We start from the raw sequence: 26,701 nt of genomic DNA on the forward strand, positions 1-26,701 counted from the left end.
ACATGCACCTGTGTGTTTGTATACCTGAACACACAAACTCTGGAGAGGAGATAGCTGAGACTTGGCAGGCTACAAGGAAGGCTGGAACCACAGGCTGTCTAGCTCTGCAGGAGAAGGAAATTCTCAACACATCCACCTCTCCTAGCAGCTTTTAGTATTGCTTGTTTTTCTTCCAGTGTGTTAAAGGTTTCCATGCAAACTCCATGGAACTCCAGAGCTGGGCACATTCCTCCCCATAGCTGCAACCCCCTCTAAATACACCACTAATTACCTTTGAAACATTGGTGGGGTTGGGCACAAATCCTCCATGAAGATACAGTCCAATAAGTGTAAGGCCAGTTTGAGCAAACAAGGAAGGAACAAATAGTGTGTTTGTTTTCAAAACATGCAGGTACTGCCCAAGCACTGTGGGGGCTACCAGAGAAACAGGAGCCAGCAGCCCTTTCAGCCCCTGCCCAGCAGCACCTTCCCTTCCCAAGGCTCTCGCCCTGCCTCGGAAGCCTTTGGCCAGGGAGGAGGATGAAGGGCAGAGGCAGGCCTGGCTCCCCTGAGCACTTCCTGCCTGGTTGCACCACACCTCAGCACTGAGGGAACCTCCCATACCTGCAGGACCAGACCAGGCTCTGTAGAGCTCACAAAGGGCCCTCCAGCATCTGCTCCCAGGGTCAACACACGTCCTACCAACAGGCTTCAGGGTGAACTCCAGCCTCTGAGGAACCTTGGAAGATGCAGGCAGTACAGTCTAAAAAAATAATGGGTAAAGGAAAGAAAAGCAGTAGCATTTCTCTGAAGCAAGCCTGTTGATTTTTTAGCCTAGGACCTAGATTTAGCAATTTAATTTTGTTCATTTGTCCTTAAAGGACACATCTGTCCTCATACAGAAATAATTCCTGGCCAATTAATAGTAGGAAGCATGTGCTGTTCTACTTTCCAAAGCCCCAGCAAAGCCAGGACAGTCAGAGCAGACCCCATGAGCCCAGAGGCCTCTGCTATGCACAGGACAAGGACACTGTTAGCCCAAACTGTAAAACTGGCTATCTGCCTTTCCATGAATCAGAGACCAGAGCTTTTAAAGGTATTTATTAACAGAAAGAATGCAATCATTGCTTTCTTGTCACAACAGGTTTTATTAATCATTAGCTGCACTAAGTCTTATAGTTTTATCTTAAAAATAGAACTCAGTTTGCTGACAAAACCCATAAAGAACACTTTCCCTGCAATCTTCATGGACAAGTTCTGCAAGAAAGAACAGCTATGACAAGTTGTTATTATTATTATTATTTAAATTCTGATAACATTTTATCAATTTTAGAAATAACTTTTTGGAAAAACAGTTACAGAAATTTCTGACTACCACCAGCTCAAAAGGGTGGTTTCTGACTTCTCTGCAAGACAAAGTCATCCTAGGAAGAACTGCACCTGAATCCACAGGAAATGCACCACAGCCAGAGCCTTGACAGGTAATTCATCACTGTTGGAATTATTTGGGAGTGTACTGGCTACTCACTTGCTCAGTGCATTTGGAGGTGATGCAAGATTTATGCAGATGTTACTGATCAGCCCAGGGTTTAATTTTTATATTTTTATCACATTTCAAATAAGGTCTTGAGTTAAAGATACTAGAGACTATATTTTATTTACAATTATTTGTAAGAGAAAGATGACAGCGGCAATTTTTAAAAATCAAGTTACAAGGTTAGGGCTGCTTTTTCTAACATTCCTCTGAGGTCACAAAAATATTGTCTTTATAACGTACAATTTATATTACATTTTAATGGATATCATCTCACAGTGCAAGCAGAAGCACTTTTTCAAAAGTGCCTGCTATAGAATGGAATTCAGTAATTTAAGATACACAGCATGATTAAACATCAGCAAATACTTTGCTTTCATTTGCTTATGATTGAAAACAGTGTTTCACTTATTTTCAGGATCAGTGAAATTGACTTTTTAACACAAAAGTAGTAAAATAAACTTTAAAAACCAAATTTTTCTAGACTGTTTTTTGCTGCTAACTACACTGAAGAAACAAGCCTCCTTTTCCTTTTGGTCATCACTTTCAAAAGTGAAGTCAATAGTTCTCTATTCTAAGTCTAAGCAGGTAGTTTCTGGATCTTTCTTTACCCTCTCCAATGACTGGAGTGCAAGAAAGATGGTGAGGTCACAATGGGTTGAGCTGCCTGATGGCTTTTATTGCCATCAACAACGTTTGCATGGTCATTGTATCAAATCAACAAAATCAACAAAAAATTCAAGCAGATTTGCAAATCAACAGAAAAAACCTCCTTGAGCACACAGAATGAGCTTTAATCTCACACTTTGCCCACTCATTTATTCAGAAATGAGACTGTAATGGAACTTTATTCTGCTACAGCACAGCCACTCAGCCCTAAGCACGTCACTATGAACAACCTTTGACAGACAATCCAGAGTTTACCAGGGCTGATGCACCTTGATCCAGTTGCTCATTTCCAAGCTGCAGCTGTGATGCCAGGCAGGTTCAGAGGGGGGAACACTGGCTTAGGCACGTGGCACAGCTGGAGCCATGCACATCACTCACAAGACAGAAGTGACAAAGCCCTTTATCAATATAGCAAAGTTCAGTGGTAAATGACAGATTTAGATAACAAGACTCAACAGGAAAGTGTGCTTGACTTAGTGCAGAGATGACAAGATCAGGTAAAACTGTCAGAGAGACCCTCCTGCTAAGTCACTGGGTTCTAAACTCCTCTGAGAGGAGACTGGGTGCAGCTTAGACCACGCCTAGTCCCAGATTTGGTCAACTGCTTCCATTCTGCAATATATGCAATAAGTTCTTTATATGACTTAGCCAAGGTTTCGAGGCTGAGCACACCGCTAGTCACTTACCAAGACTCTGTTGCAGCAAAGAATCTCAGCCTCAGGAGTAACTGCCAGAGGTGTCCCTGCCTAACAGGAGATCCAGGCATGCAGCTCAGTGCAGGAGAGCTTGAGATCAGTGGTTTGGTTCCATCTGCACACCAGCCAGACATCTGAGTCACCTCTGCGGGCAGCCCTTGGCTGTCACACTGCCACCCATCCCCCTAAGTACAGTTACACTGGATGCCACCACCACAGCCTTCACTGGTGGTTATGGCTTCAGGGGAGTGAGTGTAGGTCTAGTTAAAAACTAAACTTGAAAATGAATTTTTACCAACTGTGAGGAGCATCTATTCTTCCTTTGCCACCTTTTTATTTTTTGTTTAGGTAAATTATGGATTGCTGGAAGGGAGCTGTAAGCCACAGCTGGATTTATCCCACAGTGATCATCTGTGCAAATGGATTTTTCACCACAATGAGGCCATCAGAATCTTTTCTCACCCCCTATCTAACAGGACCAGACAAAAACCTAACAACTGAAGAGGTATGTAACTATTCTCTTAAGCAGTAACTAAAATGCTTAAAGCATTAGGCCTTACAGTAGTAACTAAAGGGAAGATGAAGTGTGAATATTTTATCTAAAGGCCCATATTTAAGATGCTTCTGGAAAAGAGTAAGAAGTCACCTCTTTGACAGGAGGTCCAAACTCTAAAGTCCATACATTCTTAGGACTTTGAAACCCCTTTGGTAGTTAATATTTTTGGCAAAATCAGGTCAGCTAGTTCCTCTCTCCACCCCAGAGGAGACATTTCTTTATACTTACCATGGAATTGATTACACTGACAGAATTGATTTCAAAACATAAGAAAGCTAAGCAGCCTTCTCAGCTAAGCAGCCTTCCCCTTATGAGTTGTAAGCTTATTTCCTATATTCCATGCATTCATTAACTGTGGAGATTAGGTTCACATGCAGAAAAATTGGGGTTTTTTGACAAAAACATGCACTCCAAGTTTCCCTGCTATACTCTTGTGTTCAGCACTGGCTGCTTCAGGAGTACACCTCGCAACAAAAGGGGATGTGGCCAACATGTGACTGAGTCATAGAGCTAGCAGTATAATTAGAAAACACAGGCTTGCTACACCCACATACCGCTAATATGAAGAACAGTCATTCCTGATGTGCAGTAGCAAATGTTAAGGCAGAATCTACCAGCACACTGTGAACCCAAGATTTCTGCTGAAAAAAGGTTTGTGGTTTAGGTAGTCAGGGAGTTTTTTCTTCCCCCCCCCCCTTTTTTTTTTTTTTTTGAACACAAAGGAAAGCATTATTTCTTATATAAATCACACAGATAGCATCATAGAATGCCTTAATTCTGATTTCAGCAAGAATCCTTAACTCAAAATCAAGCACAGTACAAATATTGTCTCTTTCAGTCAAACACACCTCCAGTGAGTTAATTCCATGAGGTAATTCTAAGTTCAGAAAAACAAAAGAAGTCACACAGAAAGATACAGTGAACCTGCAGCTCACCATGCAACTCATTCCAGTACCTGTTCAAAAGTAAAAAGCATTCCTCCAGCATTTGATACAGTTCCTTTCTCATCTAATTGCTTAAGCAGAGAACAAGAGATCAGGAATGGATACCTCAGCAAGCCCCACAATTACTGGGTGAGATCTCCCCAAAACACGCAACTTAGAGTCACAGAAGAAGGTCGCTTTGTGATGTGCATTGAAAAGATGGATACCTGCCCCAGGTGTGCCCAAACTACCTGGAAAAGCACTGAGCTTTAGTGGCAACCACAAACAGCACCTTCCAACCCAAATTCAGAGCAGTTTTAAAAAAAAGAGAAAGAATTTCTTCACAGGGCATCTATATATTGAAGCCCAACTTAAACTTACTGAAAGACTTCCTTACTTCTTACACTTTAAATCAGAAAAAACATAGAAGATGCAATACCCTAGTAGCAGCAACACACTATGTGCAGTTCCAGTTCCCCTTTGTAAGAGGCACATGCTTCTTTTTTTTCTATACCTAACAAGGGAAAGAGGTGACCAAAGGCATACAGTGACTCACATTAAGTTAAACCAGGCCTTAATTTTCAGGCACTGTAGGGAATAGGATTTGAGAGACTTACATCAGACACAAAGTTACTAGTACTTTAAACAGCTGCACATCAAAATATCCTTTTCATAGGCCTTTATTGGAATTAATTTTTAAGCCAATCTATCTATTTCTTTAATGGAGCATAGCATGACTGTCTTTGGTCCTTACATAGTGAAGTCACATCCCTGTAACTTAAGCCTGCACTGTTCACACAATTCAATGTTTCATATCATCACAACTATGTTCCAGCAGTAACACCATCCAAAAGGGTATTTTTAAAGTAGGCGGGGGTTGGGGCCTTTTTTGCTTGTCTCTTTTAGCGTTTCCACTTTTGTTCTGTTCTAGGTTACCAACCAGATTCTGCCAGTTTGGACATACTCCTACCTCGCTCTGCTTTTCCCAGTGTTCCTGCTCACAGACTACGTGCGCTACAAGCCCGTCCTCCTCCTGCAGGGCATCAGCCTCATCGTCACGTGGCTCCTGCTGCTCTTTGCACATGGAGTGCTGGCCATGCAGCTGGTGGAATTCTTCTATGGCATGGTCACAGCCACCGAGGTGGCCTATTACGCCTACATCTACAGCGTGGTCAGCACCCAACACTACCAGAAGGTCACCAGCTACTGCAGGAGTGTCACTCTGGTGGCAGCCACCGTGGCCGCCGTGCTGGGACAGCTGCTGGTGTCCTTAGCACACGTCTCCTACTTCTACCTCAACGCCATTACCTTGGCTTCCGTGTCCCTGGCGTTCCTGTGCGCGTTCTTCCTGCCCATGCCCCAGAGGAGCATGTTCTTCCACAGGAGAGATGCCCCTGAGCCTCTGCCAGGGCCCTCGAGCTGCCAAGAGGAAAGGAGCCCCGATGCTGCTGCCAGGACCCCGACCCCCCAGCCCCAGGCTGGCAATGCCGGGCCCCACAGGCACATGCTCAGCGTGCTGCTGCAGCTGGGCAGGGACCTGAGGGATTGCTACGGCTCCCGCAAGCTCCTCTACTGGTCCCTGTGGTGGGCTCTGGCCACGGCCGGCTTTAACCAGGTGGTGAATTATGTGCAGCTGCTGTGGGACTTCCGAGCCCCCTCGCACAGCTCCGCAGTGTACAATGGAGCTGTCGAAGCAATAGCAACTTTTTTGGGTAAGCAGTCATTTTCCAGTACTTGTAACCCATCCTCTGCTGAGGGTTTCTTCAGCAATGTGTTCGGTGCCTTTCCATCTCCGATGAGGACTAAAGTAAACAGACAGAGATAAACAGTATGCAAAGCATGATTTTACTATAAGCTTTTACAGTGGGCTCTTCAAAATCAGTCTAAAAAAACATATATAAATAAGCTTTTCCTTCTTAGAGGAGACTCATTCCGCCAAAATGTTTTAAGAGTTTTAAGTTTACAGCTCCATTTAGACCATGTCTTAAACCTCAGGTAAGCACATCAAAACCCTGTGCAATGTTATCTTGCATATTCCTCCCTCAAATACACCTTAAACTGGCTGGTTTAAGAATTAAAAGAACATGTTAGCAGATGCATTGCTCTAAATACTACTCAGAGCATACTGTGAAATTGTCTATTTAGACACTGGATTAAAAATAATTTCAACCTAAGTGCTGCTCAACAAATATTCTGCAACTACATCTGTGTCCTGATTGGCATGTTTGCCACAACAAAGGTTGTGTGTTCAACCCCTGTATGGGCCATTCACTTCAGACTTGGACTTGATGATCCTTGTGGGTCCCTTCCAACTTAGAATTTGTGAAACCATTTCTGTGATATGACAAGGCTGAGAACACTGTAATTGTTTACCCTTGAAAAACAAGGAATCTTATTAATGTGCATAGACTTGAAGGGGAGGAGCAAAGAGGATGGAACCAGGCTCTTCCCAGTGGTGCCCAGTGACAGGATAAGAGTCAAGGGGCACAAAATCAAGCAAAGTTCCACTTAAACACAGAACATTTTTATTCCAAGGGTGATTTTAAACAGGAACAGGTTGGCCAGAGGTGTGGACTCTCCATCCTAGAGTCAAAACCTAGGCACCATCCTGAGCAGCTTCCTTTAGTTGACTCAGCTTTTAGCAGGGCCATGTGATCTCCATCTCTCTTCCAACCTCAGCCATTCTGCCTCTCAATTAGTTACCTGGTCCACCCAAATTCCATTTCTCTTTAGCCACAGAAGAGAAGGATATGGCTAAAGTGAAACTTCATTTACTTAGCTGTGCAGCACCAATACAGCCTCCTTTTGGAGCTCCCATTTACACAGCTGTACATTCCCCTACATTCCAGGAGCTGCATCCCACACTTTTACAGGGAATTGTCAGTTTACTTTTCCTCCCTGCAATCAGCATGAAAATCCATTTTACTGAAGCTATTCCAGACTTCTGACTACTGCTTTGAATAGTGTTCCCCAAGTCTTTAATGCACTTATACCCTCTGGCACTTGACACAACTTTGAGTACAGAAGGCACTCACAGCACTGGGAACCACTGCTCATGGCAGGGTTGGACCAAAGGGGGTGGTTTGTTTCAATTTTTGGAATTCTGATGAAGAGCACATACAACCAGAAAACAAACTCCAGTTTTTGTGCTAGTTCACCTGAGAACATGGGGTTTGCTACACTGTAATAGACTCAAATAAGGGTTTTGCTACATGTGATGGCCAATAAGACATTGACAAATGCAACTTCATAAGGTTTTTCATCAGAAACTGAAAATACACTTCCATTAAAAAAAAGCATGCAGTACTAAGATTTTCTTTCCATGAAGAACTTCACATGAAGTAACTAAACTCATTATACATATTTTGGCAGAAAATGCTTGGTGGGATTGTTCTTCTTTTTGCTTGTAATTGTCTAAAAACAGAGCAATAGACTGTGCACTGCTGCCTGCAGCCTTAGGCATGAGGCACTTTCCCAGAGCCCTTCAGTCAGTAAAGGGTCTAAGCAAGGAGGAAATCATCCAAATTAATGGAAGACTCCCACACCCCTAACAAGAAACATAATCCATTACCAAAGTCCACTGTGACCAAGACTGAGGAGCTCCTGGCATGATCCAATGACAGTTATGCAATGGCTCTCAATGATAATGTTTTGAAGTTTTAATTACTGCTTTTCAATTCTTAGGTTCAGCAACATCCATGGCAGTTGGATATGTCAAAGTAAACTGGGATCTCTCTGGAGAACTGGCTTTGGGAATTTTCTCTGCACTGGATTCTGGTTCTCTGCTTCTTATGCACTTCACTGACAACATCTGGGCATGTTATGCTGGTTACCTTGCATTTAAAGCTTGCTATATGCTCCTTATAACAATAGCAACGTAAGTACAACATACAACTGTTCTAACTCAATTGATTTAAATCACTGTCAAATTTTTATATTTATCAAAATTTTACTAGACATTTCCCCAAATATAAATAGGTTATGACAGCAGCATATATTGTTTCTAGCCTGTATAAAACTGGATACAATTATAAGATCTAACCATTACCATAGTACACTCCAAGTCAGAACAAGGTAGCTTCTGCACTTGGCTGTTCAATGACCAATGTATGAGTATTCTCAAAATGATCCAATGAATATACACAGATATTCAGCAAAAATATTCATTTAAGTCAAGGGTAAATAAGATGCACAAAGTCACAAAGCCAGAAAAAAACAAGCAATGTCTGTCAAAATGAAGCTGATAAAGCTTAAAAGCCAAGACTGAAGTGACCTTGTCCTTTGAAGAGTGCTCTGTGCTCATTGAGCTGTTCCCATAAGTAAAGTGCATCCACCTGTTCTTGCTCTCCATGGTTTTGTGAACCTGTGCATTCATTGTCAGGTTTCAGATTGCTGTCAACCTCAGCATGGAGCGTTATGCTTTGATGTTTGGCTTCAACAACTTTGTTGCATTGGCGATTCAGACGATTTTAACTGTTGTTGTAGTAGATTCAAGAGGTCTGGGACTGGATATCAGCACTCAGGTAAGGCACTGAGTCCCACTGCTTAGTTCCCCTACTCTCCTCCAAAGCAGGCTCTACTCCAAGATTAGCCTGTGGTAATGTGCAAGCTCAGGTGCAAGCTCAGGACAGTTACTCAACTGGAAAAAGGCTCATTTAAAGCAAACTGGCTTGAACTACTACAACCTGCTTGTCCTCTAGGCCTCCCAATGCTGGGATGACTGGAAAATATTCTATGTTCACAGAACAGAGGGCAAAGGTGACCTCCTATTACTCTGGGTATTCTTTAAATTAAAGGATTACTATTCACAAGTTTATAGTCAAAATACCCTAACCAGAAGCAGGAAGCCAGCTGAAAGACAACCTATAGGCCTATTACTAGGGTAATGCTAAGTTACATAGTTCCAGTGGACACACATTTAAAGTTACTGTAATTCTGAAAATTAACTCATTGCATTTCCCCATTAAATTTCTAAAATTAGTTTTAACTTAGACATTGAATGAGTCTAAGTCTCTAGGTTTCATGTTTCCAGAGAAGAGAAAAAGTGTCCTTCCTTACAGGGAGGACAGCTGTCCTCCCTTACTGAGGTGGGGAAGTACATAACAGAGCATTCTCTCCCCCTTTTACAACCACAGAACTTCTACAGTGTAAAGTCAAGCAGTCCAGACTTCTTGAATCCTCCCAAGATGGGGTGATTCTGGGCACAGGTGACAGGGAAGGGAAGGCAGCAATGGAGGGACGCCCCTTAGAGTCAAAAACTGTTTTTGCTGTTAGATAATAACTTTTCTCCTTCCCCACCTCCATTTCCCAGTTTCTCATTTATGGCAGCTACTTCACAGTCATAACTGGAATTTTCCTGATCAGAAGCATATACACCATAATTTCCATCAAATGCAGAAATACAAGTGTGGCTGCTGAAAGCACTGCCCCTTAACAACTGAGACAAAAGCAATAATTACAAGGAATGATGCAGAAGGCTCCATCATCTGGACAACAAATCAGGAGAAATATAATGTTCAATCAAGCAAAACTGGTCCAGGTTGAAGCAAGCTGTTTATGAGCCTACTGCACAGAGAGCTTTGTCAACAGGATTTGGTCCATTTTCTTCACCAGCAGTTTAATACAAACATTCCACAAACATTCCTCAATCAGTCTTCAAGTTTAGTGATCTGACATACAAATTTCTATTAAGGCTCAGTGAGCACAAGGACATACAAATGCCTCAACCTCACACCAGAGGAACTCCGAGAACAACCTTGGGACTTTCCCTTCTACTGAGTATTTCCATCAAATGCAGAAATTTAAGGCAATTTATTTACTGACAGAAGACCATCAGACATGCCCAGGGAATCTAAAGCAGTTGAACCATACAATGACCTGTCAGAAAATTTGTCACAGAGGCCTTTGGAAATCTTAAGGCTTTTTCAACCGGATATCACATCTGCCTTACAGAACTCAGGATGGTCCTGCAAGTGCAGCATCTTCTTACACTTGTACCAGCTGATGTTTAGGACTGAAGTCTAATCTAGGTCTCCATATTACTTTCTGTATAAGGGGTCTAAAGTTATCAAGTGAAGTGCTCTGATGCTAAAGCATAAAAATACAGCTTTTAGGCAACTATGCTATTTGCATGAACAATTGAGGGAACAACTGCAGAGATTTCCATGATAAAAACATTTAAAATCGGGGTGAAAAATTCATTTTGTAAATACAGCTATTTTAAAACCTGATCAATGAAACACCTATGGTGTCAGTTTATGCTCAGTATATAGAAGACTCAAAACAATACAAGATCTTCAGCTTATCTGGAATTTGACAAATCTAAAATCCGTGAACACAGACTAAAGAGGTGTGCTTGCCTATAGTTAAAAGTTGCAAAACTTTTATTTGCAGTTAATTCAGTTATGGAAAATACAGTATTCCACTACTTCTGCAGCACATTCTAAACTACATGTCTTGCATACTTCAATCAGTTTCAGTATCTCAGCAGTAATATTTGGATTAGAACCATCTCTATAGATGCTGATCTCATTAGCCCTTGCCCAAAGCCTAATTTACACCACTGTAAGTGAAGAGGGCAAAGAATTGTTGCTCTTCCATAACTTTTAATCTCCTTGACAACATCTCTTTGATTTGGTCCAGTTCTCTAGACTAAGCATTTTTAAGTATTCCACAATCCCTGCTGAACCCTTGCAGTTCTCCACTCTCCATTGCATTTACTTCTTACTATCCAAAACAGCCAAGGCTGGTGAACAGGGAGAGTTACAACTATTTACACTGTGCTAAAATACAGTGGTGAGAGTAAGGGTGTCACTAATACCCTGCAAACCTCCAGCTGCTGGGGATTTTTCAATGAATTCCCCAGAGAACATTGGGAACTGAACACCACACTGTCAAGCAGTCTCCGTCAGAAACAAGAGAGACTTCAAGCCTATTTTAAATATACCAACAGGACAAAAGCAGTCATTTAAGTACCGAAAACTTACAGGCAGCATGTTTTATGAGCTGCCTGTCTCCTGTTTGGTATCTCTGAAGTTTAAAAAACAAAAACAAACAAAAAGCAATTACAACCTCCATTGACAGGCAACAAAAGTGAAAAGCATTAGCATAAATGCTTTTACAAGCAGAAGTCAAATCTTTCAGATGCCCTAGAAAAACCTGTCTGACATTCAGGCAGTCAATTACAAGTGCAATGTCTTACCTTGAAGAATTTTCATGTTTATCTCAAATGGACTTGCACGTTCTTTTTAAAAAAATCAGTCTCACCTTATTTATTCCTGTTATCCTGAAAGCCGTAACAATTTTATTCTCCAGCTGGTCAGAAACCTTTAAGCTTTCAGTTTATGTATTCACAATATACTTACATTATTTGCTTAGTTCCAGTATTACACTTGAACGGTAGCCAAATGATCTCTGTTTAAAACAGAGATTTTTAAAACTACTTTGATGCAGTTATATTTTTCTTGAACCTTATCACTGTTACAGAAGAAGACAAGCCAAACATTTTTCCCTCTACAAATTTCACTGCAGTATGGCAGGAGATATTTCTGAAAATTAGAAAAAAAAATTTAATATTCCACAGGAGCTCTTACTGATATGTATCAGTTTTTAATAAAGAGAGGACTATTACATCTGTGGTCCCTTGGCCTGCTGTTACACACTCTGTTCAGACCACAACTAAGGCTTGTTTAGAGCCTGTCATTAGTTACCCATAATAAGGTGTCTTTTGCTGCAAACCTTCTCTCCAATAACAACCCTTCACAGTGCTTCCAGTGTCCTTCATGATATACTCTATTCAAACAATCCAAACCTCACCTAACACTCTCATGTGTGACAGGTCACTTCACTTGAGCTAGAACAGTGAGCTTCATCACAAGGACAAAGAGAAACACATCCAAGTGAGGCATGTGAAAATTTCAAACTTAGCTCACCTTTAAACACATTGCTTTGGACACTTCGTCTGTGTATAAGACAAAGTGTGTACATTTTCATCCACTAAATATTACTGCACAGAAATAATGCTACACAGTTCTTTTTTCTAATATTTATTTTTTTTCACCTGCAAACTGTAGCAAAACATGATCAGCTTTATTATGCAGACAGGTATCCCTCTAACATTAGAGATTTAGGCATGTATAAATAGAAGAGCTCTTAGGAAAGGAAAACATTTTGAGAAATGAACAAACCTTCAATTTAACTTTGTGACTTCCAATATCAATGGTTAAAATGATGCAGCTCATTCATTCCAAGAGATACAACAGCACCTTAAAGTGGCTGATCTATTCCCCAGTAACGTTTTTCACATAACAATGTGTTAAAGTTACAAATACTGATATGCACAAATAGCTATTTTCTAAGAAAAATATGTACAGTACTGCAGCATAATGAGTGTGGTATCTGCAATAACTTATTAGCCAATTTTAATACACATGATACCGCTACTTTTTACCTGCCAGCTCACAGGTTCAAGGATGTTACCACAGCCCTCTGTTTTGCACGTTATTACCTGGTGGGGGATTGGTTTTCTTGTTTTTTGTATCAGGTGTTTTTTTTTCCTTTTTGAAACTTTTTAAAGGTACACAATGCAGGCTTTTATTTTTACTTCTTAAAGACTTCTTTTGTGTTTAAAGCTAATATCAGTGAAACAAGACAACAGTGCAAGAGGCGCAGAGATGTTATGTGACCACATAAGAGTTCTTTTGGGTAAAGTGTCTATAAGGCTATAAGAAAGGATTGGTTGATGAGCTTCCTGTTGGAAATTGTCCTGTTGGTGCACCAGCCTGGGGGAAAAGGAACAAAGAAAAATAAGGCAAGTATTTACAATTTTTTCCCATGTTGTAAATCAAATGCAGAATATAATAAAATAACCTGCTGGGGAATACTTCTGTTTTATATTGCAATCTGCTTTTTACTGCTTCTCTGGAATTACACTACTCTGGGAACATGTATGAAAGTACCTCTGCTTTGATCTGAACATCCTTACAAATGGCATATCATCCGAATAGTGAGCTGCAGTTAGGAGAGTCACATGCTGCCTCCCCTTATTAAAAGCAAAGAATACCCCTAATCTTTGTGTATCTCTAAATTAAGTGTTACAGACTATTCTTCTTTGGACATACAGAAGTCATTGACATGCAACAACTCACCATAAAAGGGTTACTAGATACTCCAACAGCTGCAACTTGTCCAAAAGGAGTTACTACAGGCTTTGCTTGCCCAAATGTAGCAAAACCTGCTCCTTGGAAAGAAAAGTAAAAAATATTAATACTAGTAAACAATGTTCAAAGAGTTCTTTGCTGCAGCTCCCAGCCAAAATTAAGGGTAAGTTTGAACTGCAGAATCAGCAGGACTGATCCTACTTAAACATGATCAGGAATGTAAGTGTAAAACACTGTGGCTGAGCTTTTTGTTTGTTTTCAACTGTTCGTAACTTATCAATCTCCAATTTCTACATATGCACTTTTTTCAATGTTACGATATCATATCCATTCAGGAAGAAAATACTTCCCAATTTTCTCTTGCCTGTGTTCTATGAAGTTAGAGAACATATAATAGTGTATTGCAGACATTCCCAAACAGCCCTTCTTGCCTAAAACCTCTTTAAGCCTGGGAATATGTACCATTTTACTATGAGATTTTGGTAAAATTTCAGTTTGGTAATTACGCAATTGCACACAGCCAAGTCAGAAGGCTCAACTAGAGAGCCAGAACAGTGTGGGAACCCTTCATCAACATTACTATCAAGTTCATGTAGAAATAAATATCCACCCGTTATTGCCAACTTATAGACAGACCATTTGCTCCATGTTTCTGATTTAGACAAGGTTATCTAAAACATGCAGACCTACCATTTGGCTGTTGAGCAAAAGCAGTCTGTTGAGGGAAAGCTGCCTGGGTTGGGAAGGTGGGCTGCTGGAAGTTGCCACTATAACTAGTAGGAAGACTGTAGGAGGCAGGAGTTCCAAATCCTGCCGGCATGCTCATGGATGCAGTACCAAATGTTGCTGCTGGTAGGCAAAAAATAACATGCAATTATTTGTAAGAAGTCACATTTTTCATGAAACAAATTACTATAAGGCCATGTTAAAAGTCTTCTAATGCCCTCTGTGACTGGATGAAAGTTTGGTTCAACTACTACAGCCACTGAACGGATTTGTTCCCTTCCATCACCACCAACTGGGTGCATAATTTGCATTTACACTTTAAAAGTGAATGGCGTTATTTAAAATTTAGTCGATCCAGCACATTCAGATATACTTTCTGAAGAGGAAATTATTTTTTGTTCTCATATATTATCATGTGTTATCATATATTTCCCCCATAGTTTTTCTGGTAGAAGTCTGTGCACATAAGAAGCAAGCAGGTTCAGGCAGCCTAAGCCCCTCTGGTTTTCTCCTTCTGAGAAAAGCATGAAAAAATTTTCCAACTTCAAGCTGCAGTACAGGAGGTTATTAAAATAAAAAAAAAAAATCAAAGGGATACATGCATCCCCTTTTATCATCCCATCTTTAATGTCTTTAAGGAGATTCTCACCATGCACATTATTTGCACACAAAGTTCCTGTTGCAAACCCTCTTTCTGTTGAGGTAGAACTTAAAACAAAAAGAGCCCAAAACTTTTCATCTGATTCTCTGCTGAACATTTCAAGTAAAGAACAGACAGCTCATAAGCATTTCCCCATGCCTTCAGCAAATAAACAGGAGCACATGAGGTGCAAAAGTATAGTAACAAAACCATTATTCAGTCTTTTGGGAGTTATTCTTGCAAAGAGAAATGTATAGAAAGATTTTTGGTACAAATACAGACACCAGGTATTCTATGCTAGTTAAACAGGACTTCTCTTTTGAAATGTTACAAACTACATTTTATGCAAGCTCAACTGTTTAAAAAAGCTAATGAAATTCATTTAATGAATATAGTTTAATTATCAGTTGAAATATTTACCCCTAAAGTGTTCCAAGGGCAAGACATTATACAGACAAACTGTTGACAAGTGCACGCAAAACTAATGTACTAACACTGTTGTCAAGTTACAGTGGGCAGAGCATCTACTCCACAGCAAACTTGGCTAAAACAGCAAAAAGAAGCACAACAATATCAGCAGGGGACTTGGGATATCCCAAAAGGCATCAAACTATCAAACTACTGTTGGCAGAAACTTAACAGTCACTCATTAGCACTATATGGTGACCATGGATGATATCAATAATGGTTTTGTTTTGGTTGCTCAACAGGATGTCTATGTATGCTCTTCTCTCCCTCTGCCCAGTTGCCAAATACCCACACCCACTCCATTTTTAAGAAGTCTTCCACAATTCTTCGTGCAGAGAACCAGATAGCTGTCAATAAGCTTTTACAAGCAAGAACAATTAGCCACAAGAAACTTGATATCAAATGTGGCCACCTACCAAAATGAGCCTGAGGAAATATGTGAGAGTGCATTGCTCCCGAGAGGCCTTATGGAAGCCACAAAGAGACCAGACAATGTCAAATCATTTATACACTCTTTAACAGTCATTTCTTAGTTATATATATATAGAGAGAGAAATAGATACACATATATGTACCAAACACTTCATCAATAGCATGACCAGCAATAGATTAGTACTAGAAAACCATCAGAAATAAGCTCTACAAAACAGATCTCCCATGTACTAAATAGCAAAGTTCATGCAGGAAGAACACATAAAAGGACAAGCCATAAGCTTACACCTTACACTGAAAGGGGCTGAACATTATCTTTACTTATAGACATTATCTCTGTCACCTAGTGTGGAACATCAGGATGCTGCCAAAGGCTTGGAATCTCAGTGAGCCAGGACCAGCTGTATAGAATGTGGAAGGATAGAGGTGCCATATTCAAAGAAATTTATCTAAAGAGGCTACAAATTCCTCACAATGATCCACACTAGCTCACTTAGGAATGGAATTAAAATAAAGAAAAAAAGGTATTTTGGGCATTAAATATCTGAACAAATTTAGCTGTGTAATATCTCAAAAAGGACTGAAAACAGAATTAATTTCAGCAGAGGACACAAATTTATCAAATCAGTTTTTAACTCAGCCTACCTAAATCATTGAGCAAACCACAACTCAAATGTCAAAATGCACACACCAGCAGATTTTAATCTGTTGAAGTCCAGCTAACAGAAAAAAGTGTCAAAATTTAGCAGTTGCTCTGGAGAGGTAAACAGGCATAACCTAGCAGCCATATAATCCAAATTCATAGTTTTAAAGAAGTAGAAGTTTGCTTTTTAAAAAAGTGATTAAGTTTTGCTCATGGAATTATGATTCTAAGGAATCATCCCACAGAAAATTAATATAAAAAATGAGTGTAAAGATTAAACATATGCTTTAAAAAAGACACTAATGTACTAAATGAGTGGACTGGTGAGGAGCTAGCATCCCAAGAGCCTTGGGACGGTTCTGCCTCCAGCTCTTTGGTTTTGAGAGCTTTCAACACTTCAAAATAAAGAAAGAAATTAAAAAGAAGAGCTTTCAAGATCCCTGATTTCAGGGCTACCTTCTATAAAGCATGCTCTATAAAGCCAAGGTTATCATCTTGGAAGGAACCCAACTGGTGATACATACACTACAAACAGGTAGAGCAAAAACAGATCATTTTGACATTTTTCATGGCCACCACTTGAAATCCTAGAATTGCACCTCAACACTGAGCAAACACACAACGTGTCAATAGACTAGAGACAGATATTACAGAAAATCTTCAAGAAACATATTGCACAGATACATGAAAAAAGAATCAATGCAATTCTTTAAAGAAAGTTTCTCAAACACTCAATGTATTTTTTCCTAACCTGTTGCTCCTCGGCTATTGGTCTGGAATGGATTTGTTGAAGGTGCCACTGGGGCAACAGGGGCAGCTACAAATGGATTTGTGGAGGGTGTTGCTGAAAGATTAAAGACATTTTATTAAGTAAGCATTTCTCTAGCAGCAAATCTGACTCACATGAAGTCTGTACAGCCTTTATACAAAGACACATAAATGCCTAAAATTAGGCCAAAACCAGGAATGTATAAGATACATTAAAAATATAGTTATTTTGACAGAAGTACTTTTTTTTTTAATAGTACCTTTATTAGCTTCAGCAGTCGTGGTATCAAAGCAGAGCATTATCAAGTAAAAATTAGTAGATTGTTTGCTTACAGTCCCCAAAGGGTGTTAGTAATACTTCCATACCTCCAAATGGAGCAGGCACGCTTGAAGATGCAGGCTGTGTCTGTGCAGTAGCAGCTACAGGTACTGTTCCAAAAGCATTGCTGGAAATAATTTATACAATTCATTCAGTGAAATCAGAATTGCTTGTTTAATAATTAAATACAATTTACAGTTACTGCTGCCACATAAAAGAAAGGGGACGAACACTTATATGCAGTTTGCAGACTGCAATGTACCTCCCTGGTGCCAGGGTCACACACTCTCACTAGTGCTGAGCAATCGAAAGTCACCTCCACCAACAGCAGGAGAAGGAATACAGAGCTAAGGCCAACAGCATAAAGGTTGCAAAGCAGAAGCCTAGGGGCACTTGCAATGCCGAGCCCCTAACAGGCATTTGGTATTTTTGTTACTTCAGTGATCCAGAAAAGAAATGGGTGGCACCATTTACGTTAAAAATATCTGAATTCTTTTTTCAGGGATGATCCTATGATTATGAGTATGCATGCAAGTACTCTGCAGAGCAAAGTGCTACCATCTAACAGGTTTAGCACGTCATGACTAGAAAGGTGCAGGGAACGTTCCGCTGACAGTGTTCCTAGAGTATGCTATCCCTCAGTACTGCCATTACTGAAAACAAGAGATGTAGTTTCAGCAGTGCCTCTAAACTCATTCAGTGCTTCCCATTTAGATAAGAACAACCAGGTTTGAGAAACGATTCCAGCTGTTCTGTGCTGCTGCAGGCAGCGCAGGAGCGCGCAGCCCCGGCAGCGTACCTGCTGACGTTACTGGTGGCAGTGTACGCGTTGCTGGAGGTGGCCGTGGAGCTGAACACGCTGTCCAGCTCCGCCAGCGCCGCGTACTTGTCCGAAGACGCACTTGACTGGTTGGGGGCTGACAAGGCAGGGCCTGCTGAGGACACTGCTGTGCTGAAGCCACTTCCCTGCTCACTCCCACCTAGAAAGAAAGCAAGCAGATTAAGCATACTGGAGATGGTTTCACTTTCTGTCCTGCTGACATTGAGAACTAAATGAAAGTTCACAGATGGTTGCAGACTTAAAAATTAAATATGCACTACGGCATAGAGGAAAAAGTATTTAACAAGCCATTAGCTGTTAGCAAAATGTCCTGTCTCTATAGGTACTCTGCAGCCCCAAAGAGCTTTTGTTTTCCTAGAAAAAATAATCCATTCATCTTCAACTAGAAAATGAACAGAACACGTAACCTCAAATAATCCATTTCAGAACAAACTCTGGAGTACAAATGAATGTAAGTTTTAACACACCATTCGAGGAGAACTACATTTCAGTAACAGAATAACTAGCTTTTTCTCCTCCATTTACTATCAACTAAATCCAAATATCACTGCTACTATTTTATGAAAAACTAAAGCCAACTAGTTTTGTGGCAGAGAGGTAGGAAAGCTGCTCTGGTAGTGCTTTGTAACAACTGCAGCTCTCCATTCCAAAGCATCCACTATAGGTTTTAGTACAAATATAAAGTATGTATTTGTATTTTTGTATGTTTTCATTACTGAAGTAATGATTATTTAGATATTTTAATTTTGAATTATCCATCCCGATGGGAAATAGGTTCCCAAAAAGTAGTCTTCTAATGACATCCTTTTGGAATGATGTCTTAAAACTCATATCTTGCACATTTAAGGGTACATTGACACAAAATTCTGCTGATCACTTAGAGAAGGGAAATTTTTATATACTGTTACAGTACTTTGACAAGCACAGCCATCCTTGTGGTAACTATACACATATAGAATAACCATGGCAAACAATAAAGTTTAATACCTTGCCCTGCACTGAAGATATTATCTAAATTAGCAAGAGCTGCATATTTGTCAGCTGACTGAAGATTCAGTTTATTCACTGCAGCTTTACTGGCTGCAGCTGCTGTGGCGTTGCTCTGAGAAGCATTGAAGGATCCAAAATCAGCACTGGAGGATTTGGGGAAGTTATCAAAGTGAGCAAAATTAGCATTCACTGATCCAGCACTTCCACCTGTAACAAATTAAGTTAAACATGATCAATGCTCCAAAGTTAGAAAGTCTCTCCAACTCTAACTGATGGCACAATAACCCTCCCTTTGTCATTATGTGAGGCAATGTGTTTGCCTGCCCCATCCTACCCATTTAAGGCTCTTTCCCATTTCCTTCAAAGTTCAGTAGGCTGTCAGAAAAAAATGATAATAAAGTGTTTTGACTGCATATCAGGGATAAACACCCCAAACTTCAACACTTTAAATCACAGTCATAATTTGATTCTGAAAAGCTATTTTTAGCTGTTTAAAGTAACTTCAATAATAAAAACTTCCTAGAAAAAAATATATTTGTCTTAATCTTTGATATTCAAAATACTGAAGCTTCATTTCCCTAACATATGTGGCTAACGAATAGCTACTATGTACATTTACTTAGTGGTTCAATGTTTAGTCATTGCAGATGTCAGCCATCATCCTAAGCAAAAAAAAGTGCCTGGAAGTCCAAAAGTTATATGATTTCATGCCCAGGTTTAGAGAGTTTGGTTCTCTGCTCTTAAGAGTTTTAGACTGCATCCAATCAGGAAGAGAGGCCCAGGGAAGACACAACACAGCTCTTTCATAACAAATCTCCATTGAAGTCAGAGATACATAAATCAATTTTAGAAATTTGATATGAGTCCACACAACTGAACTGCAGATCAAGTATGACACCATGAGCTTACATCTCTTCATTGTCCAGACAATTTAATCTAAGCAGGTCACATACTTAAATTTAAATGAGTTTTTCTATTAAGTGTATCACATTTTATAACAGTTGGTTGATGATTCCACTCGTACTACAGAACTTTCTAAAACGAAAACACAACTTTCTAAAAGCATAAGCAACAAGTTGAAACATATGCAACAGTAGGAATGGAAGTGCTATACTACAATGGCATAAAATGAAGCAAGCTGAGTTTTCCACTGCGTGGACTTACTGTGTACAGCCTGGAGAGGAAAAGCTGAAGTAAATTCACCAAAACTGCAGCTAGATGAAAGCGTTCTGAACGCTGGACAGCCAGAAATTGTGTGTGGGTTAAAGTTAACATAAGAAGGGAGAAAGAAAATTTGAAAAAAAAGTTTAAAACAACACCACACTCAAAATAAAAAAAAAAAAAAAAGGAAAAGAAAGTCAGTCAGCCAAAGATCTAGACAAACAGCAAGTGTAAACTCAAGCAGAAGTTCTAAAGCATGATCAAATTAAAGGAAAGCAAAATAAATCTTAGCAATAGGCTCTACACATGAAGTCAAACATACTGAAGTGTGTGCATATGCTATACATATGCAGAGACACACACTTGTTTGGTACTGTGACATCCTTTTGGATCTACTGAAGTGCTTCTCTTAGAGTCAATTCAACACTTATTAAAAGCAGTAGAGTTTATTCTTTTCATAGTTATTTCAGGTGTAGAGCTAACAAACACAGTGCCGTAAATCAGACTTCTGAGTAGCATTAGGGGAAAAAAAAATCAACACCAAACACAAGGAATTAATTTTGAGTTTCCCCAGAGCTTCAGATGACTTGATCACATTAAAGCAGGCAGATGCAAGAAAAACTCAACTTCGGTACCTTCCAACATAAAGGTAAGGATTATTTCAATTAAGTATTAATCAAAAGTGCTAGGACTTCTACCTGTATTTTGGGGCTGAAAAGGAGACTGACTTGCTGTGGGGAAACCTCCAAAATTACTCGAGCCACTAGACTGTCCAAATGCATCAAAGTTTGCAAAACCTGCATTGGCAGAGTTCTGCGCTGTAAATCGCAAAGGAACAAAACATGTTAATGGATATGGGAAATAAACACAAAAACAGATGTATTAACTGAATTCATGGTCATGACAGCCTTCAAGGGTTATGTCCTACCATGTGCTGCTTTTGACATGAAGAAAATTACACATTATTCTAAAGCTGAAAGTTGTCTTTGAACAAGCTCTCACAAATCACATTCACAGAGCTGTATCTCAGTTAATGCTACTTCTGTCCTCCTCACACAAGCTGCTACTCACAACTGCATGACCTGATGGAATCCACTCCAGCTTAACCCTCATTGTTTGTAGTGCTGGCTGCTCAGGAACAAACATAAAGTACAGAATACCTAGTTTCCAAAACTAGAACTTGTGGGCTAACTGAACATTTCTTGCATAAAAATTAGAAGGTATTCTTGTAACATATTGGCAATTCAAATTCCTCATACACCAAGTGCTTCTTCCTCAGGTGAATTTTGGTTGGCATAGCTTGAGTAGTTTTGGCTAGGTTTATAAACTCATTTAACTGGAAAATTCAGTCTTTAAAAAACTAAATCAGAGTACAGAAATATGGAAAATCAATGCCAGTGGCAAGAAGATAGCATTCATAGTGTAACCACAAAATAAAATCCAATGAAATTTCAAATAGAATTTCAGTTTTCACCTTCCTTTTGTGCCATACTATAGGAGAAAATAGAAGTTAACACTAATCTAATTTTGACCAGCTGGATATTCAAGTGTCTATAGACTCAACAGGAATTGCATGCCTAACTGCTAAGCTCCACAGAAGCCCTTAAACTCTATTATAAACTAGAAAGGAAAAAATGTCTTTAATCAAATGCAAACCAAACCTTTTTATAAAGATAACTTGAGTTACTATCTGAAGAAAGCTCACAAAACACCTTCTAGAATAACAGATGGCAATACATTATATTTTTAGGTTAGAATTTGTTTATTCTGGAGAGATTTTGTGATTAAGTATACACAAAGAGAATAAATTATGCTGATTGCTGAAGTACTGTATCTTAATAATCTGATAGTGCTAATCAAAAGTTGTATTATTTCAATTAATTTCTATTCAAAAGCATCTGTACTACAGATTTATAAACTGAAAGGACATTTTAATACAAACTACTGTACTCCACAATGCTGCTAATATAGATTAGCAGGAAAGTGCCTGCATTTTCCTTCCCAGAGTACCCTGGGAGAGAAGGTGAGGTTTGGCTGGACTCGATACCACATTTAATAAACCATGTGCATAAGCATTAGGTTACAGAGCATGGTTTTGGCAGCAGGGAGCAGCCAGGGTGGTCCCTGTGAGGAAAGAACAGAAGCTGCCCCCATTGCTGCACGGCTGCTGCAGCTCCAAGACTGCCCCACCACTGCCCAGAGCTAAGGATACCAGCAGTGCTGGCTGGGGCATTGTGTTTATAAAAGGTTAAAAACCAATGTGCAGCAGCTGTGGCAGAGAAAGGATTGAGGAAAATGCAAGAGAAAACACTGCAGATACCAAGGTCAGCTAAGAGGGAGGGAAGGACATGCTCCAGGCCCATGGAGAAGACCATGGTAAGGAAAGCTGTCCCACTGCAGCCCATGAAGGACCATGGTGCAACAAATTCACACCGCAGCCTGTGGAGGAGCCATGCCAGAGGAGGTAGGGAGGGTATGAGGAGGCTGGAGCTCATGGAAAGCTGCTGCTGGAGCAGGTTTGCTGGCAGGAGCTGTGACCCTGCCAGAAGGACAGCACCCCATGGAAAGGACCCATGCTAGAGCAGTTCTAGAAGAACTGACACCCATGGCAAGGGCTCACATTCCAACAAGTTTGAGAAGGACCATATCCCACTGCAGGGGAGAGACCCCACACTGGAGCAGGGGAACAGCATGAGGAAGAAGTAGCAAGAGAGACGAAATCTTACGACTCAACTGCAATGCCCATTCCCCAGCCCCCTCATGAGGAGGGTCTAAAGTGGTCAGGAGTGAAATTACACCTCACAAGAAGGGATGAAGGTAGGTTTGGTTTTATTTTTTTATTATCCTACTCTATTATTAAGTGTCAACAAACTAAGTCAAGTCTGGTTTGCTCAGTTACTTTCTCTTGACTCATCAGTTTTTTTGTGTCTTCCCCAACTCTGCTGATGGGAGAGCGAACACACAGCCCCGTGGGCACCTGGAACCCACCACAGCATGAGAATTGACAAGGAGATAAAAAAAAAAAAAAATCAGAGTGAAAGCAAGATCTTGGAAAAGTTATTTTCACCCTTGAAGTGTGCAAAAAGTTGGCACAAACAGACAAAAAATTACTTCTATTATATCCTCTGTATTGGTTCAAACAGCATTTTACAGACTCCAAATCCCAAAGACTGAGTTGTTTTGGTTTTTAAACAGTAGCTTTTTAATAGGAATAGATTAAAAATTTACTTTAAAAATGAAAGTGATACTTTCATCCTAATGCATCAATTGGACAGGCAAGAGACTGATGTTTAGTTGACCAAAGAGGATTAAGTATGTAAATGCCACTTCTAGAATAAGGGCAAGATTATTCATTTTAACCACTCACACAAACAGAAAACTATGTCAGGAATGTTAAATGAAATATCTTTTGGGTCCAAATTAAAAACTAGAGTGCATTGCATTACAAAACACTTCATTTTACTGCATCAGCTGACACAGAAAGGATGTCCTTCAAGTGAGCCCATGTTCAAACAGTACTGCTGTAAAGCCTCTTCAGCAGAGCATTCTGATATTAATCTTGTTTTATTTTATGCAGCAAAATTTCAACCTTCGTAAATGTGCCACAAAAGTAAAGACCAGGTAAGACTTGTATTCTCCTGCACCTGGACAGTATGTAGATTGCTATTTCCAAAATTCAGTTCTCCACACAAAAACCCAAGAACAATCCTAAGTAAATTCAGGAACTTCAGGGGGTTGCAGATTGCCATGGATTTACAACTGCTCTTGACACTGTAGACCAACAAGGCAGTACAAAAGCTGGCTGGCCACAGCCAGGGATGACAACACCAGTCATGGCAATGTCAGCTGCTCCTATAATCTCTGCAGTTTCTTCTGTGAGGTTTGTACTACCTGCTATGCAATAAAGGCATGAAACACTTCAAAACAGAAAAAAGCTAAAATAAAATCTACATATACCTAAAGTAAAAAAAAAAAAAAAATCTCTACAAAATAACTCTTATACTGTTGTGCTTTTTCTAAGTCTCTTCTCCCATGTTATTTGTAATAGAGTTGTGCTGTGTCACTACACCTTTGTAAAATCTTTTGTGCAGGTCATCCATTCCATTAGTTTTTAATAAATCTACATGCCAAAAATTTTGATCCTTGTTGCGATTACCAGTCTATAAACTACAGACAAATCAGTCATGTACCATCTTCAAAATCTCGATTTTGCAGACATTACAGAACTTTGTAAATTAAATACCAACAGCAAACATAAGGTCAGTACATTTCCCCTTCAATAAGTAACAATATCCTGAACCAGCTTAATACATTAAAGAACTTGGAAAGCAGAAACATATCACAAATTGCAGTTCCTGCATAATTTTCAGGATTTACACCTACACCTCACAGATTACAGCACAAGTTTGTTAATATTTTCCTATCAGCTGCTGCAGTCAGTAACTTATACTGAAGAATCTTAAGTTTGCTGGTCTCTTCAGTGATTTAGTTAGCATTGTGTACAGGAAGGGAAAAAACTTCATCCCTTATACACATAGCTAAAACTAAGCCCTAAAACAAGAAGACCAGACCATAAACTTCGAGAAAGTAGTGCTGGAGTAAGTGCAAATTCTCCCATCCTTCTTAGCAGTGTGTAATTGCTAACAAAAATTACATGTTTATACAGATCCTTAATGAGCATTTCAAACTTATCGTTGCCAAAGCTGGCAGACTGATCAACCCTCCTTGTGTTCCAAAGGAAGAGTCTAACATTTTGTTATTCATTTCACTAACACTACCCTGTACTTACTGCACACAAGACAAGTCTTACAAGCATTTTACTACAGCAAGTCAGAAAACAGCGTCAGGTAACAAGTCTGCAATACATGTTCAGCTATCACATACTCAGAATCAGGTTTCTGTCTTTTAGAAACTGTTTTACTAGCCCTGATACTGCTTTGGGCTCTAAAACTTATGGTAAGAGGTCTTGGGAATGACCACAATGGTTAGTTTGTGACCAGAAATTAACAGACTCTCCTCAGATTATATTTATTCTGGAGTGTTCCTATAGCTTTTTATCCTTTTAAAAATTACCCAGCAGAGATGCAATGGAATTTTACCTAGATTTGGAACACACTATTGAAATACTGCTTTAATGGAATTTTCATCTCCTAAAAAGCACTAAGAATAATTAAGGATATATAAATAAAGAATCATTCAGAAACAAGTTTGGAAAGAAATTATTAGAAAAAATAACCATCTGCAGCCTTTTCAATAACATCATACAGCACTAGCCAGTCAGCACCAGTTCTCCCAGTTACACACACCTCCAAAATCCTGATTAACATGAAATCTAATTCTAAGGATTTTATAGTACACATAGAATAACAATTGCTGTTGCAGTATTACTGAACTCAGCCATTTATTTCACAACATTAATTTGGATAAATTCTTGGTATTTTGCAATGACACTTTATCTTAGCTGTTAACAGTTTCAGGACTGATTTGCAAGAAATCTGTCTTATTCTGGGTGGCTTCACAGCAGCATCACAGTTTCTCTCAGAACAACTAGATGAAAAGCCCATTCAAACCAGGCAGGCAAAGGTACTTTCCCACAACTACAAGGCAAGCTAGCAACAACAAACTTCAGTGACCATAGAATTGACTTTGTCTTTAGGATACATTTCTATGAATCTTGGTCTTTGGCTGGGAAAAAAAAAAAAACCTGAGGCTTCAATATATTTTACTGAAGTCATCCTCTAAGAATTCAAGGCCTATCCCCTTTCCTCAGTCAATACATATGCTCAAGGCTTGTTTAGCCTTCCTGAAACTACAGAATACTGCTCACATGAGCAGTACTCAGCTTTCAAACAGACACACACACAAAAGATGAGATCATTCTTTAAACTGGGCAAGCCTTGTTTTTTCCTTTGACAAATTGGCAGTTATTATCAATGCATTTGAACTCTTTTAAAGTCTCTGTATCTGCTTGCTTTTCATGAATGCTCTTCCTAAGAATTTTCAGAAAGAAAATTGAAGTCTAATATCAGCTTCTTCCAACATTTTGTTACTCATCCTCTCACTCTCCCCCCAAAGAACCTAAAGATTAGTAGTAAGCAGAAACACTGTAATCATACATCCTAGAGAATAGCTACAGCAACCCCCACTTCCAAAAGCAGAATTGTCAGTCTTTATGTCTTTGACCTTTCTTTATAAAGAC

At 39.6% G+C, this 26,701-nt stretch overlaps 2 protein-coding genes across 13 annotated transcripts in view; one reads left to right on the forward strand and one right to left on the reverse strand.

Annotated features, from left to right (window-relative positions):
* The first annotated feature begins 1,374 nt into the window (after nt 1-1,374).
* LOC128811882 (thiamine transporter 2-like) lies at nt 1,375-13,137 on the forward strand. 5 transcript variants are annotated; one of them, XM_053985806.1, is made up of 6 exons: nt 1,375-1,460; nt 3,226-3,382; nt 5,288-6,068; nt 8,041-8,233; nt 8,738-8,879; nt 9,668-13,137. In XM_053985806.1, the coding sequence occupies exons 2-6, from the start codon at nt 3,233-3,235 to the stop codon at nt 9,788-9,790; spliced, it is 1,389 nt and encodes a 462-aa protein (XP_053841781.1). In that variant the 5' UTR covers nt 1,375-1,460; nt 3,226-3,232; the 3' UTR covers nt 9,791-13,137. The 5 variants fall into 5 exon arrangements, with proteins under 5 accessions (XP_053841781.1, XP_053841782.1, XP_053841783.1 ...); XM_053985807.1 differs by lacking the exon at nt 1,375-1,460 and adding an exon at nt 2,020-2,101; XM_053985808.1 differs by lacking the exon at nt 1,375-1,460 and adding an exon at nt 2,109-2,494.
* Nucleotides 12,386-26,701, reverse strand: part of AGFG1 (ArfGAP with FG repeats 1) — a 36,014-nt gene continuing 21,698 nt past the window's right edge. For 3 of the 8 annotated variants that reach the window (XM_053985797.1, XM_053985802.1, XM_053985805.1), the window contains 10 exons: nt 21,201-21,320; nt 20,506-20,577; nt 19,339-19,548; nt 18,310-18,490; nt 17,558-17,637; nt 17,175-17,267; nt 15,765-15,812; nt 14,205-14,363; nt 13,503-13,594; nt 13,032-13,136 (listed from right to left, as the gene is read on the reverse strand). In XM_053985797.1, coding sequence (XP_053841772.1) covers nt 13,077-13,136; nt 13,503-13,594; nt 14,205-14,363; nt 15,765-15,812; nt 17,175-17,267; nt 17,558-17,637; nt 18,310-18,490; nt 19,339-19,548; nt 20,506-20,577; nt 21,201-21,320 — 1,115 coding nt within the window. In that variant the 3' untranslated portion in view covers nt 13,032-13,076. Of the gene's footprint in view, nt 13,137-13,502; nt 13,595-14,204; nt 14,364-15,764; nt 15,813-17,174; nt 17,268-17,557; nt 17,638-18,309; nt 18,491-19,338; nt 19,549-20,505; nt 20,578-21,200; nt 21,321-26,701 lie in introns of all 8 variants that reach the window. The other 5 variants (XM_053985799.1, XM_053985798.1, XM_053985800.1 and 2 more) reach the window with 5 other exon arrangements.

The sequence above is a fragment of the Vidua macroura genome, chromosome 10 (genome assembly GCF_024509145.1).
Source record: "Vidua macroura isolate BioBank_ID:100142 chromosome 10, ASM2450914v1, whole genome shotgun sequence".
Lineage (NCBI taxonomy): Eukaryota > Metazoa > Chordata > Aves > Passeriformes > Viduidae > Vidua > Vidua macroura.